Below are 14,523 nucleotides of genomic sequence, written 5' to 3' on the forward strand. Positions count from 1 at the left end.
CTGACCAGCACAGAGAAGAAAAGGACAACTTTATTTTTTCCATTTCCAACTTGGCCAAGTTCAGACACAAGAATGCTTAATTTTAAGCAGGTTTCTGTTTTCCACCAAATGGGTCATTCCCTCAAGGTACCTAGGAGATGTTATAGAAGAAACTATGGGATGCTACAGCATGGGACAGAGTCAGCTTAAGAGACTAATGTGCCATGCTATGAAAATTTAGTTTTGGCCAGGCATGGTGGTGTGGCCAGGCATGGTGGTGCACACCTGTAATCCCAGTGATTCAAAAGGCTAAGGCAGGAGGATAGCAAGTTCAAGACCAGCCTCAGCAATTTAGTGAGAGTCTGTCACAAAAGGTATCGCTGGGGATACAGCTCAGAGGTAGAGCACCCCCCAGGTTCAATCCCTAGTACCACCAAAAAATAGTTTTGTTTCCAGGAAGGAAATTGTAAATATGCATCACATGCAGGCATCCTTTGTAATCAAACTTTGGAGAGGATGGAGTTGAATTTTTAAAACATCTTTAAAAATGCAAAAGCATTATAAAGCTCAAAAGAAACCAAAATGATTGTTGATATAAATGTCCTAGCACTGCTGTGTCCAGAAGTGCCCTGGGAATTGTCAAAGTCTGACTTTTTGTTAAAAGGTTTGATTAGAGAGCCCAAGGCATTGATCCCTTGAGAAATGGTTACTAAGACAACAGATGTTAAGTACAAATGAGTCAGCAAATGCCTAATGGGCAAAAGTAATTTCTAAATTACGGCATTTTTCATGAAGTCATCACCACCTACTTAGTGGCAGAAGACAGAGGCAGAGTATGCTTCAGAGCAGACAGAAAATCTAGAGCTGGCCTTCTCAGTCCCTGAGAGGGAACATCTCACGTCAGATGTTTGGGAATCAAATTAGGTTGGTTAGAAGACACAAAGAGAGGAGGAGCTGCCTGTGAGTGCTGGAAATACAGCCCTGCTGATCGGTCCTCACCTGGTAAAGTGTCTGACATCTAGAAAAATTTCGGCTGAGGCCTTCAGCTCAGTGGTAGAGCACTTGCCTAATAGCATGTGTGAGGCCCTGAGTTCAGTCCCCAGTGCACACACCTGCCCCCTCAAAAAGAGCCAGTGGAATAGTGATTAAATGGTAATTAATAGTAAAGGTGGAGTGACCTAATCTTGTTATTTAAGTCTGTTTTTACAAAATCCTAACAGAGCTGAGACAGCACTTCACATTCCTTCGCAAACGGAACAGGAGAATGAAGCCACCAGCTCTCCTATGATTAGGACCTTTCCACTCTGAACTATTCCAATATTTTCTTGTCTTTGCCCCTCGTAAAGGCTCGCTGTCCATGATGCTGCAGGGAATCTCTTGCTTCTGAGCACTACTGGGTTCATGAATCTTCCTGGAATAAACCATTAAATTTATTTTGTCTGAAGTTTTTATTGTAACATGTCTTTCCACAAAGTGGTATAGCAGCTATCTATTTTTGTATAACAAATACTCCAAAACTTAGTGGGTTAAAACAGCATTTCTTATCTCACCATTTCTGTGGGTTAGTAATCTGGTGTGACTCAGCTGGGAGTTTCTGACTCAGGGTCATCCTCTGAACCGTCAGCCAGGTGCTGGATGGAAAACAGTTTAAGTAAGTGGTTTGCCTTCCATATCCTGTGTGATAGGGTTGAGGAGCTGGCCAGGAGGAAGAGATGGGCCTCCTTGTCTGATCCTAGAGCCTGCAGCTTTTGGCCTCCTGGGGTAACTAACCTAAAAAGGCAGGAGTTGGAGTTTTCTGCAGAAACAAGAGTGATGTAACCTCCAAAGCTATAGGATGGTGTCATAAGATAGCCAGGCAAACTGGAAAGAGGCACAGGGAGACGCTTCTTCCCTCTTTCACACCACCTGGAGGATGGTGGACACCACCAGTTTTCAGATGCTTTCTAGTGGAACTATACATAAGTAACATTCCTGTTCTTTGAGCCTGAAGAAGGATAAAAACAGGCAACTACAATTCTGGAGGAAGTCACAACTAAATCCTGAAGACAGGCAGTATACAGCTGAGCCAAAGATATCTATTTGTGCTGTGGATTCAAGCCAGCATTAATCATGAATTTTATTTTCTAAAGATTAAGTACCAGTCTCCACTACTCACAGGCAGCCCATTACAGGTTTTAATCACATCATAAAGTATTATATGTATATAATATATATTTTTATATATATTATTTTATATATAAATATATATATATATGTGTGTGTATATGGTTGAGTCATAGGACTACACATCTCTGGAAAGTGTTTTACCCACATCTTGTCATTAAACACAGAGACCATCGCTTGTTTCTCTTATGTTGATATTGGAGGCCCCTGAAAGAAATGGAGACAGTGATTCTTGCATTAGCCGGGTTTTACCCTTTACTCTCCTCTACAGTAAACCACAGTAATAATTCCTAACCATTTATACCATCACAAGTAAAAAGTAACAGTCTCATAATGTACAGCAGATTGAGTTAATAAACATCACTTAAAATAAGTTGGCTAACATTTTTTATCTTATCCAATATTATTTAGTCTGATAGCTAATTATAGGGCTCACTTATTTTACAGAGTATTTGCCAATCAATAAGCACCTTCCAATCAGCGAGTATTTATTAAACACCTACCAGTACATTTTGTACATCATGCTGTCTCCAATAATTTTAGCTACTGTAATAACAAAGTAAGAGTTTCCCCTGAACAACTCACAGTATAGAACAAATTTCCAGGACTGTAAGTGCTTTGGGGACAGTCTGTATTTTCTACTTTGTCTCAACATGAGGCTTCAGGGAAGGAGATAAGAAAACTTCAGAAATCTATAAGAATTACACTCCTAAAATACATTTCCTGGTTGTCAGGGTTTTTTTGAGAATCCATACATACATGGAAAAATTCCTGTCATTCAAAAACTATGCTCTAAAATGAGTTGATTCAGAGAGAGCTTCTGATGAGACAGATGAGAGGTTGGTAACTGCATCCTGCAAGCTAACTGCAGCCACACACTAAGAACTACACAAATCAATAAAAATGATGCTGCATAGGAAATCTGATGTAGACCATGAATCCTAAAATATTTACTGTCTGACCCTCTACAGAAAAAGTATATCAATTCCTGTTCAAGTATAAATTCCAGATGCTGCAAGCAGGCAGATTAGATCAAATAGTAGCTATACTAGATTGAATGAATAATAATTATGTACACATAAAACTGGACACATTAGCAAGTAAAGGAAAATCACAGCCCAACTGAAGGGGATTCAGAGCTAACAAGGAGGAAGTGGCAGATGAGTTCACATCTTTAGGGCAGACCAAAGAGCAGTGCAGGAGAGCTAAACTTGTTCAGAAAACCTGGTCAGCAGCCTGAATAACAGGAAGTAGTTCAAGGCAGCCTCGACTGCTGTGGTGAGGGGAAGGATCCCAGGACAGAGATTCAGAGAACAGAAACCCTGAATTCTGTGTATGCACTCTGCAGATCTCTGGCTGCTCTCCACAACAAGCCTGCTAAGTAGAGATTAAAAACAAGAACCAACTATATACTGCCTGCAAGAAACACATTAAACATGAAGAGGAAGACTCAGTGAAAGCAACTGGATGTGAACACTGGCACATACAGAGCACTGCCAGAGGTGATGGCAGAGACAGCAGACACACTGGTTTCAGAAACTCCAGAGTAAGTGAAGTGCAAATCAACAGTATTGGGGGGCTGGGGAGATAGCTCAGTCAGTAGAGTGCCTGCCTTGCAAGCACAAGGCCCTGGGTTCGATCCCCAGCACCACAAAAAAAAAAGTATTGGTATGGGGGAAATTTTTACACTAGCATAGTAATACTAAAATAACCTGACAAAAATCATTGGTAAATTCACAGATGACCTAAACAAAACTGTCCAAAACCTTGACCTAATTGGTATCTTTTAGATACTATATGCTGGAGAGCTGCATAATGCTTCTCCCCCACCCCCTTTTTGCAAGTGTGTAGCATATTTACTATGAAAGTCATATCCTAGATGATAAGCCAAGTCTCTGTACATTTAAAAGGACTGAAATTATACAGAAGATGTTCTCACCACTATGGAATATTTCAGTCTCGTTTGTTTGTTTGTTATTTCTGTAATCAGACAGTGCTGGGGACTCGGACCCGGGCCTCCAGCATGCGAGGCAAGCACTGTACGAAATGGGCCGCATCGCCAGCACATGGAATATTTCAGAACGTGGCCAATATTCTGAAATCAAACATAATTCTAAATTCATGAATTAAAGAAACCATCCAAAATGAAGTCGAAAATATTTTGAACTGAGTGATAATTTTCACTTTAAGAAACTACAAAACAAAGTAAACCCAAAGAAAGAATGAAACATAATGAAAATAAAAACAAATCAACAAAAGAGAAAACTAGTAAAGCCAAAAACCAGTTCTTTGAAAAGATCAACAAAATTGATGCCCACTTGACTAGACCCATTAGGAAAAAAGGACTCCAGCACCCCTTCCAGGAGAGAAGCCAGGGACAGCAGAAGGCAGAGAGGGGGCAGCACCCGAGGCCACAGACCTTAAAGATGAAGAGAATTGCATGAAGGGCTTTGTGTCTCCAAACCTGACAGATAGAGTGGACAGTTTCCTTTGAAGACAGAAACAAAGCTCACTCAGTAAGACATAACTTGATCTTCACTTAAGAAATTAATGAACATCTCACAAGGAAAACTCAAGGCCCGGATGATCTCCCAGGGAAATTGTATCAAACACTTAATGAAGAAATCACACCAACCTCACACAATCTCTATTTAAAAAGAAAAAAAACGGAGAAAACCTCTCAACTCCTTTTAAGTAGCCAGCATAACCCTAATAGCAAAACCTCAAAGTCATTACAGAAAAAGATTAGAACCTAAGTGTAAAATATTAGCAGCCTGGGTCGCTTTCTACATAAAAAGGTATTATCTCTTGACCAGGTGCAGCTTTATCCCTAGTAAGCAAAGGAAATTACATTTTGGAAACTAATCAGCATAGTTCACTGTAATCACAGAATAAAAGAAACCCCACACCACTAGGTGTAGAAAAGAAAGCATTGCTCGACAGAATCCGCCACAGCTCCCTAGCAGGTGAAGCACCGTGGCAGGGGTGTGCAGCGGGCAAGAAAAAGAAACTGTCTGCAGAACAGAGTTAACATTTAGTGGGTGTGGAATTTGTCAGGAATAGTGAAGTTCTCGAACTAGCTAGTGCTCAAAGTTACACAACACTGAACCTAATGCCACTGAATCGTACACTTAACAATGGCTAAAAGAACAGACTTTTAAAAAGTTGAATGCTAGGTTTTCAAAATTTTGACAAATTATAATACTTTTAGAGAAGCGAAAAGTAACTGGTATCTAAAGCAGTCTTGGAGAAGATAAGCAAAGTTGTTGAGGGCTCGTACTATAGTTCAAGGCTAAGTAGACAGATACACTAACGAAGACGGGATGGCACCGGCACAGGAAATCCATGCAACCGGAGAGCTCAGATGCTGAATGACGACTTTGTCTTTAGTGAAGTTCCCAAATCAATCCCATGGAGAAAGGAAAGTCTTTTTAACAAATGGTGCTGGAATAATTAGATATCCATATTAAAAAAAAAAAAATTGAACCTTGATCACTACCATTCACCAAAGTATAAAAACTAACGCCAGAAACACTTTTAGTAGAAAACAAGAGTATACTCATGACTTAGGGTAGGAACAGGTTTCTTAATTCACAGAAAGCAGCAAGAGACAAGCCACAAACTGGGAAAAATACTTTATTACACAACACGTATCTGGTGATGGACTGATTGTCCGGGGTCGGAACTCAAAAACACAGTATGTTCATGGAATGGAGTGTTATTCAGTGATTTAAAAAAAGAAATTAGGATTAAACCATGCAAAGATATTAAGGAAACTTGAATGTACAGTATTAGGTGGAAGAAGACAAGGTAAAAAGGCTATGTGCAGTCGGATTCCAACAGCGACATTCTGGGAAAGGCAAAACTGGCAAGTAAGAGCTGTGGTCACTGGGGACTGGGGGAAGAAGTCAATGGGTGGCTCATGGAAAGGAGGGCTTTTCAGGCAGTGAACTTTCCACATGATATGGTAATCGTAGAAACACGTTGTAATACATTTGTCAAAAACTGGAGAACACACAGCACAAACAGTGGACTCAGATGCAAACTGTGTGACAAATGTATCAGTAGTGCAAAGTGTTAATTATAGGGAGATGGGGAGGAGGTGGGAAGAGAAAGGAATCTATTTTCCACTCAGTTTTTCTGTAAACCTACAAAAAAAGTCTACCAAAAAAGTAAAAAGGGAAAAAAGTGATTTAAAAAAAAAAAGCAATTTTTTAAAGGGGCAAAAAAAATTTGTACAGATACTTCACAAATGTACATAAATGATCAAAGCTTATGATGAAGTGCTTAGCATCATTAGTCATCAAGGAAATGCAAATTGCAACCTTAAGACACCATTGTTCACTTACCAGAATGAGATACCACCACGGAACATGAGGACATAGGGCCGGAACACTATTACTGGAAGTACAAAATCAAATACTCACCTTGGAAAAAGGCTTAGCAGTTTCTTATGAAACCAAACACATATAAATCTACCATACTACCCAACGTTTCACTGACAGGTATTTATCCAAGAAAGGAAATGCCTGTATATCAGTGTTCATGGCAGCTTTATGCATAAAGACCAAAAACTGGAAAGAGCCCAAGTGTCTCCATAAAATGGACAAATTTTATTATATCCATACAAGGGAATACTGCTCTGCAATAAAAAGTACTAAATGAACCAATACACCACTTACATAAATTCCAGGACAGAGGAAACTGTCCAAGATGGAAGCAAATAAGAGCATTGCCCGTCTTGGGGTGTCGGGTAGGGAGTGACTGGGATGAGCATGAGGCTTTCTGGGTTGACTGCAACGTTCTGCATCTTTAGAAGGGTTCAGGTTACACAGTGTATACGTTTATCAAAACTCAAGAGAATGCACACTTAAGATTTGTGCATTTTAGTGTGAAATTTTTTCATCAAAAACAAACACAGCAGCTCAGAAGGCTGAGGCATGAAGATTGCAAGTTCAAGATCAGATTCAGCAGCTTAGCAAGGCCCTAAGCAACTCAGCAAGACCCTGTCTCTAAATAAAAAATAAAAAATGGGCTGGGGATGCGGCTCAGTGATTAAGCACCCCTGAGTTCAATCCCCTGTACCAAACAAAACAAAACAAAAAACATTAACCTCCAGTCAATATTGTATACTTATGTTATTTACAAACAAATGTGTTGATGTCACTAACTTATTTAGCAACGCACCAAAAACAGGACAGATAGAAGGGTGAGCAGGGGTGGGAAAGCTGCTGGGGGCAGAGAGGTAGATCGCTATAAGGCAGAAAGTCTACCAAAAATGTAAAGGGAAAAAAGCAATCCAAAAAAAAGCAATTTTTTTAATGGGCAAAAAAATGTGTACTAGCAGGTAGGAACAGTTATAAACATTCTTAAAATTTTGCTTAGATTTTTATAATAAGATATTGGAACCCATAGTTTTTTTAAAATTTTTTTTAGTTGTAGATGGACATGCTACCTTTATTTATTTTTATGTGGTTCCATCCTTGGAACCAACGGTTTAAATAAAATTTAAATAATTTAAGTGCCGACAGGACTTTAGTATTATTGACCAGGATTTGTATTATAAAGACAAATGAAGAAAGATAAAACAATTTGCCTAATTAAAACAGATCAGAAAATAGATGAAATTAAATAGCAAACCAAACCTGGCCTGGTACGGCTTCCGGCCCTACTTTCATGTTCTCCAGGCCTTCAACTCTAGGCTCGCTCTCTGCTTACTCCATCAAGATCTGAGGGCATCTCAGCACTAGAGCATTTGCCTAGCATGCTTGCTCCCAGCATCAGGGAAAAAAGAGCCAGAGATTTGAATAATAAAAATGGGGCTGAGGCTTACGGGGGTGGAGGCTTCCTTTAACCTGGTGCCTGGTCCTGGCAGTACTCAGTCACTGCTCAACTGGCTGCCAGCTGTGATTTGGGTGGGACCCTCTTCAGTTCCTTAAATAATTCATTCATCAAAAAACGACCTACTAGGGGCTGTATTCCCAGGAAGCTTCCTCTCTGAAACCAGGGTAAGGAGCAGTAACCCATCAGCATTCAGGAGGAGGTGGCGATAGACAGCCAGCCTGCTGCTCTGACAGGAGACACAGGGACAACAGCCAATTCTGAGGAGGCATCCTGAGGGCTGTGCTGTGGCCAAGCATGAACAAGGCCCTGGCCCTTGAAACAGACAGCAATCCCAGGTGCCACCAAGAAGTTTGCAGGATTTTACCCCAAGAAGAGTTAGTTGTCATTGTGTGTGCCATGTGGTGGCTCTTTATTTCATTATGCTGTATGAGGCAGAATTTTTGCCATTTTATAGGTTAAGCCCTGAAACAGATGAAGTGCTCTCCACCAATGTCACAGGCAACACAGGATTTGAGCACATGTACACTACTCCAGAGCCCATACCCCAACCACAGCATTATCCTCCTTATTAGCCTTTTTGTAAACACTGGAGCCTTCAACTTGAGATAGTGACAGGCACATCGACGGCTTGCAGAGACCACTTTGGCTTACCTGGTAGGCCGGAGCCAGAAGTGGGCATGTTCACTGCACATGCAGTGGGACACTGCTTGGGGCGGCATGCACCTTCAAGTCCTTTGGGCCTAGGCGGGAGATCCTTGCTAGGCAACCGACTCCAGGTCCATCCTCTAAGCTGTGACCCCACAGCTGCTGCAGACGGGCCTGGTCAGCCATCAGTCCTTAGGGTGGGGCCTTGTTTTGCCCATCCTTACTGTTGCAACCTGAGCTCCCATCTCCCAATTTTTCCTTCCATTCTCCTCCACAGCCCACAACTCAGGGTATGCTCTCTGACCCCATGGTCATGTGGAAGTTCTAGGGTTGTGGACACCAAACGACTAGGCTGTGACACTGTAGAAGCAGCAACTAGAGGGGTCTGTAGAGGTGACTTCTGTCAGTCAGAAGATCTACAGCGTAAGCCCGCTCCCCTCTGTGGGTGCCGGGCACTTGGCTCCCCCAGCACAAATACACTCTTTAAAATTCCCATGGGAAAACTGAAGTCTGCATATGTGCACCACACCCCTGAAATCAAGTGACATCTAAATGCCTGTCTGGCCAAAATGACTCGTCCTGGAAATGGACGCTGGAAAGGCTGCCTGGACCCACGCATGTTTGGCATTGCCTCAGCCAGGATCCAGGCGGCTCTAAGACCTACCGCACAGCCCACAGTCTGACTTGGAACTGCTCCCAGCTGACCATGCGTTGGTGACCACCTGGAACCAGGCTGGCACCTTGGTTTACTCTTCTGCTCCTGCTGAGAAAAATTACAAAAGACTTCCAAGCAGATTGAGTTAAAGTCTCCATTTATTTTTTTTTATTATTTTATTTTATTTTTTTTACAAAAAATGTAAGACCATTGTGCTCATGGTTGGAAATGGGGTGGGGTGGATGCACATGGCATGATACCAAAGAGCCCCCTTCTAAGCAGCATCCGGAACGAGGTGCTCCCTGCGCGTTCCCAGGCAGCTCCTGGACAGATGGCTCCCAGTCATCTTCCTGGACAGAATCCGGTCATGGTCACGAGGCTGCATGAGGCGCAGCCCCCACCAGATAGAAGCACTGCTGGGGGCAAAAGCGCAGCCAGGCCTGTGAGCACCTGGGAACATGTCACCAAGGTGGGCAGACCTTGCCCTCAAGGTGAAGAGCAAGCTGGCTAGCTGGAAGCAAAGCTGTCCCACTGAGAGCTGAGGCCATGGAACAAGTCCTCCAGTGCACAGCCAAGGAGGCTGCTTCCCTGTGGCAGAGTCCCCACTATCCGGCGTCCCACAGTAAGCAGCATCGAAGGCAGGGCCCAGGACTCTCCCGATCCCGTCTTGCAGACAGCAGGCATTCCAGGAGCACCTTCCTAAGCAACGTGCACGTCCAACTGCTTTGTCCCTCACTACTGAGGAAAGTAGTGTCCACCAGGGGTCCTTCAAGTCAGTGTCCTGTCAGGTCCCAAGAGTGCTATCCTTGTTTGACCCTCTGACATCACAGCCTCCCTGCAGAACATTTTGGTGGTATCCATAAGTGAACACCAAGGGACCCACAAATCTGACCCCATTGAAGCGGGTGGGATCCTGCCACACAGAAAGCTCCTCCCCAGGTCCCCACTGCATCCATTTACAAGTTCCTCACATTAAAATAAACAAATAGCAGCCACATATATAGCTCAGAACACCACACTCTTTGGCTCCCCTGAGGGAAGGTTACTGCTAAAATGAATAAGGTCCAGAAGTCAAGGAAAGGGCAGTTAGAAAGTAGAGAACAGGGTCTGGACCCCTTTGCTGGTTGCCGAGAAGCATAACCAAATTTCCCAGGTAGCTGCCTTGGCGAGAGCCACAAGATGCCAGTGGGAATACGTGGAGACGCCGGCCTGGGAGCCCCTGGGCCTGTTGGGCAATGAGGAGCGCTCCCCTAGGCCAAGCCAGCCCTGCAGCTGAGTGGGAGCTACAGGAAAGCGCCTGACTGTGACACAGCTGAAGAGAACCCACTTAGTACACAGGCCACAGGAGAACGTACCCCAGGAAATAGAAGCACAGGATGTCAAGGTCTAGGGAAGACGGAACTGGCTTAAGGCATGTGATGACCAGGACAGACCTGAGCTTTTGTTTGACTGCTGGAAACCTATGCTCAACTCCACTTCCAGAAAGTGGGGCTCAGAAGAAAAAACAGCAGTCATGGGTTAAATCCCCAACAAATGACACCAACACCCTCCTGAGCTCCCCCACTGCCACTGTGACCAAAATCAGCTTATTTCCCTTTCAGCCCAGGGAACAGAAATTAAACTGGTAGTGGAAACGTAAGGAGGTGTGAATGCCTGTTAAATTCCAAGGCTGGATTTGAACTGACCTAGCACATCACAGCCTCCCACTGTTCTAGTACACACCAAGCCTCAGGGGGTCCTACAGCCAACCTAGCATTAGGGGTCCAAAAACCACAGGTAACAGGTGAAGGTCCAGACAGAGGTGGGGGGAGGTGAATTTCACCAAGGTATTTATCCAAGGCCAAGTGCCTTGCTGCAAGTCTTCCCGGCCTGCCGGGTGGGATCCTCAAAGGTCACGTGCATCATCCTACACCAGAGCTAGCAGGCCACAAACCAGCAACCACGTCTTCAGGTGTAGCCTGCACTTTCCTGCATCTCATCCAAGAGAGTATCTGAAGGAAGCCTGCCTCTCCAGGCAACGCTGTTCCCAGGAGGGTTGGCTAACCACAGCCATTTGGCAGTACAGGACTTACTCCTGCCCCGTTCTCTGCTCTTTTTTTCCTCTCTCTCAAACAAGGGAGAGAATGGGAGAGCAGGGATAAGTCCCGGGACAAGCTCTGGCCTAATGACAAATCCTCAACCACTAGACCCAGCAGAAGGTCGCTCACCATTTAGCTGCTCTCCATGGTGCAGACTATCCCCAAGCTCCTGGGAGGAGGAAGTGGAGGAGGAGCTGAGTTACAGATCACTAGTTGGCAAAAGAAAGGGACAGGAACAGATCACAGATCTAGCCTTGGCCAAGGCTGGGTAAGAGGGCCAAGTCCATCCCTTTCTTTTTTCTGCACTCAGATGTCCCTGGGGGCATGGGAGAGGTAAAAGATATGCCAGATAACACAAGGCCAGGATCCATTTCCTCCAAAATACCGAACACAAGGAGTCTGGTAGGTCCCCTCCCACAGAGGGAGGCAAAAAGTTCAAACTCCTCCCGCCAAATATATATATATATGTGTATATATATATATATATCTATATATATGTATATGTGTGTGCATACATATGTACATACACATACATGTGTATATATGCACACATATAAATAAGCCTTGAATGGCAGATCTGAAACTTTCTCTTTTTAAATAATAATAATAGTTGTTATTGAATTTAAAAACCACAAACTAGCTGTCCTGGGCTTATGAACTAGTGAGTGACTCTCCAGAGTCCCCATGGTCCTCAGTGTGCGCTATCAGTCAGTGCCCTGTGTGGAAGCCCTGGGTCTGATGACCAGGGTTCCAGGCCCAGTGTGGCCGACTTTAAGAAAAAGGCAGCTACTTCCTTTCCACTCTTCCTGCTGCCTCTCCCAGCAGAGTCTGGGCCACCCACCCAGTGGATGTCCCCAAGGTCCTTCATGCCTTGGGAACCTTGGGAGCCATCTCCCTCACTCTCCCTTCTTCTCCCCAAAACCTGCAATGCCCCTAGATGAACTTGAAGCACTTGGTCTTGTCATGGGGCAGGCGGGTCTTGAACAGCACAGAGTCCACCCTGAATTGAGTATACAGGAGGGGCATATAGCCGTACACCTTGACAAAAAAGTTGATACATTTGTGGCGCTCATGAAAGTGGGAATCGTCATGTGACAGGGCCTGAGGGCATCCTGGGCATCGGAAAGTCCACCGTGATGTCACCTGAGAACAGGGAAGAAAGAATACAGAGTAAGGGCCACAATGCTCACGCTGCCGGAAACCCTGCAGCTTTGCCAGTCCAATGCCATGTCCAGTGAAGCGCAGAACCAACAGCCCCAATCACAGAGAAAGTCAGAAGCCAGAACCCAGCCCAGGACTCCTCCCGCCATGTGCATATCTAAAACCTTAGTAAGGGGTTCTTTCCAAACGACCTAAACTTAGTAATAGCAAAGAACTTATATAGTGTTATTTGTCTCAGTGATTCTACTTCCAGTATTTATCTTGGTTGCAAAGCAAGATATTAGTACAAGGTTGTTCATTTCATCTATGTTTTTAATAGCAAAATACTGGGAAAGTACCCAAAATCAGAACTAGTTAAATGATTATAAAATACTATATATCCATTGATGGAACTGGAAAACATCATGCTCATGAAATAAGCCAGACTCAGAAAACCAAAGGTCCAATGTTTCCTCTTACATGTGGAAGCTAGAAAAAAATAAGGAAGAGAAGGGTGGGAGATCAGATACCACGGATACACAGGAAAGATCAGTGAAGAAATGTTTTCTTCTCAAGCTTAGAGAAGGGAAAGTCACCTCTGAGAATGTCACACACAAGGCTGAGGCTAGAATCTATGCTACTTATGTGCCCTGCAAAGCCCCAATATGCTAATGTAGTTCACACAGGTTTCAAGAAGGCAGTGATGCCAGGCACGGGAAGAAACAAATGCAAATTTTCATGGCACACAATCCCAAAAAACCAAAGGCCAGATATTCTCTGTGAAATATGGATGCTAACCCACAACAGGGGAGGGTGGGGAGGGGAAGAATAGAAGTCCATTGGATTAGGCAACGGGAATGAAGGGAAGGGACTGGGGAAAAGGAACAGGAAAGACAGTAGAAGGAATCAGACACAGCTTTCCTAGTTACCACCAAGGTAACTCCACATCGTGGAGGATCCTAGTTAGAAAAAGTTACACTCCATGTGTGTATAATATGCCAAAATACATTCTACTGTCATGTATGACGAAGAAGAACAAATAAAATTAAATTAAAAGTTCATGGCACACTACACCAAGAATACAAATAATCCAATCAACAAATGGGCTAAGGAAATGAACAGACACTTCACAGCAGATCTACAAGCAATCAACAAACATATGAAAAAATGTTCAACATCTCTAGTAATAAGAGAAATGCAAATCAAAACTACCCTAAGATTTCATCTCACTTCAATTAGAATGGTGATTATCAAGAACACAAGCAACAATAGGTGTTGGCGAGGATGTGGGGAAAAAGGTACACTCATACATTGCTGGTGGGGTTGCAAATTAGTGCAGCCACTCTGAAAAGCAGTATGGAGATTCCTCAGAAAGCTTGGAATGGAACCACCATTTACAACAACCAGCTATCCCACTCCTTGGCCTATACCCAAAGGACTTAAAATCAGCATACTACAGAGATACAGCCACATCAATGTTCATAGCTGCTCAATTCACCATAGCCAGATTATAGGACCAACCTAGATGCCCTTCAGTTGATGAATGGATAAAGAAACTGTGGCATATATATATATATATATATATATAATGGAATATTACTCAGCCATGAAGAATGATAAATTATGGCATTTGCAGGCAAATGGATGAAATTGGAGGATATCATGCTAAGTGAGATAAGCCAATCTCAAAAAACTAAAGGATGAATGATCTCGCTGATAAGCAGATGAGGACATATAATGGGAGGTAGGAGGGGTTAGCGTTAGGGTTAGGGTTAGGGTTAGGGTTAGGGTTAGGGATAAGGAGGGTGGTAAGAATGGAAGAAGGAAGGACTGTATAGAGGGAAAAGAGGGGTGGGAGGGGTGGGGGGAAGGCGAAAAAAATAACAATGAATCAAGCAACATTGCCCTATGTAAATTTATGATTTTTAATAAAAAAAAAGTTCATGGCACAAATTCAAGCCTCAAAGAACTACCTTGAATAAAATTCAGAAGAGTACAATCTCAATCAAAAGTCACAGA

The 14,523-nt window shown here is 43.4% G+C and overlaps 1 protein-coding gene across 4 annotated transcripts in view; it reads right to left on the minus strand.

Moving 5' to 3' along the window:
- Positions 1 to 9,426: 9,426 nt before the first annotated feature.
- EXTL3 (exostosin like glycosyltransferase 3) overlaps positions 9,427 to 14,523 on the minus strand; it is a 110,194-nt gene continuing 105,097 nt past the window's right edge. For all 4 annotated transcript variants that reach the window (XM_079139937.1, XM_079139938.1, XM_079139939.1 and 1 more), the window contains exon 7: positions 9,427 to 12,507. In XM_079139937.1, coding sequence (XP_078996063.1) covers positions 12,298 to 12,507 — 210 coding nt within the window. In that variant the 3' untranslated portion in view covers positions 9,427 to 12,297. The remainder of the gene's footprint in view (positions 12,508 to 14,523) is intronic.

The sequence above is a fragment of the Sciurus vulgaris genome (assembly GCF_902686455.1).
Source record: "Sciurus vulgaris genome assembly, chromosome: 5".
Classification (NCBI taxonomy): Eukaryota; Metazoa; Chordata; class Mammalia; order Rodentia; family Sciuridae; genus Sciurus; species Sciurus vulgaris.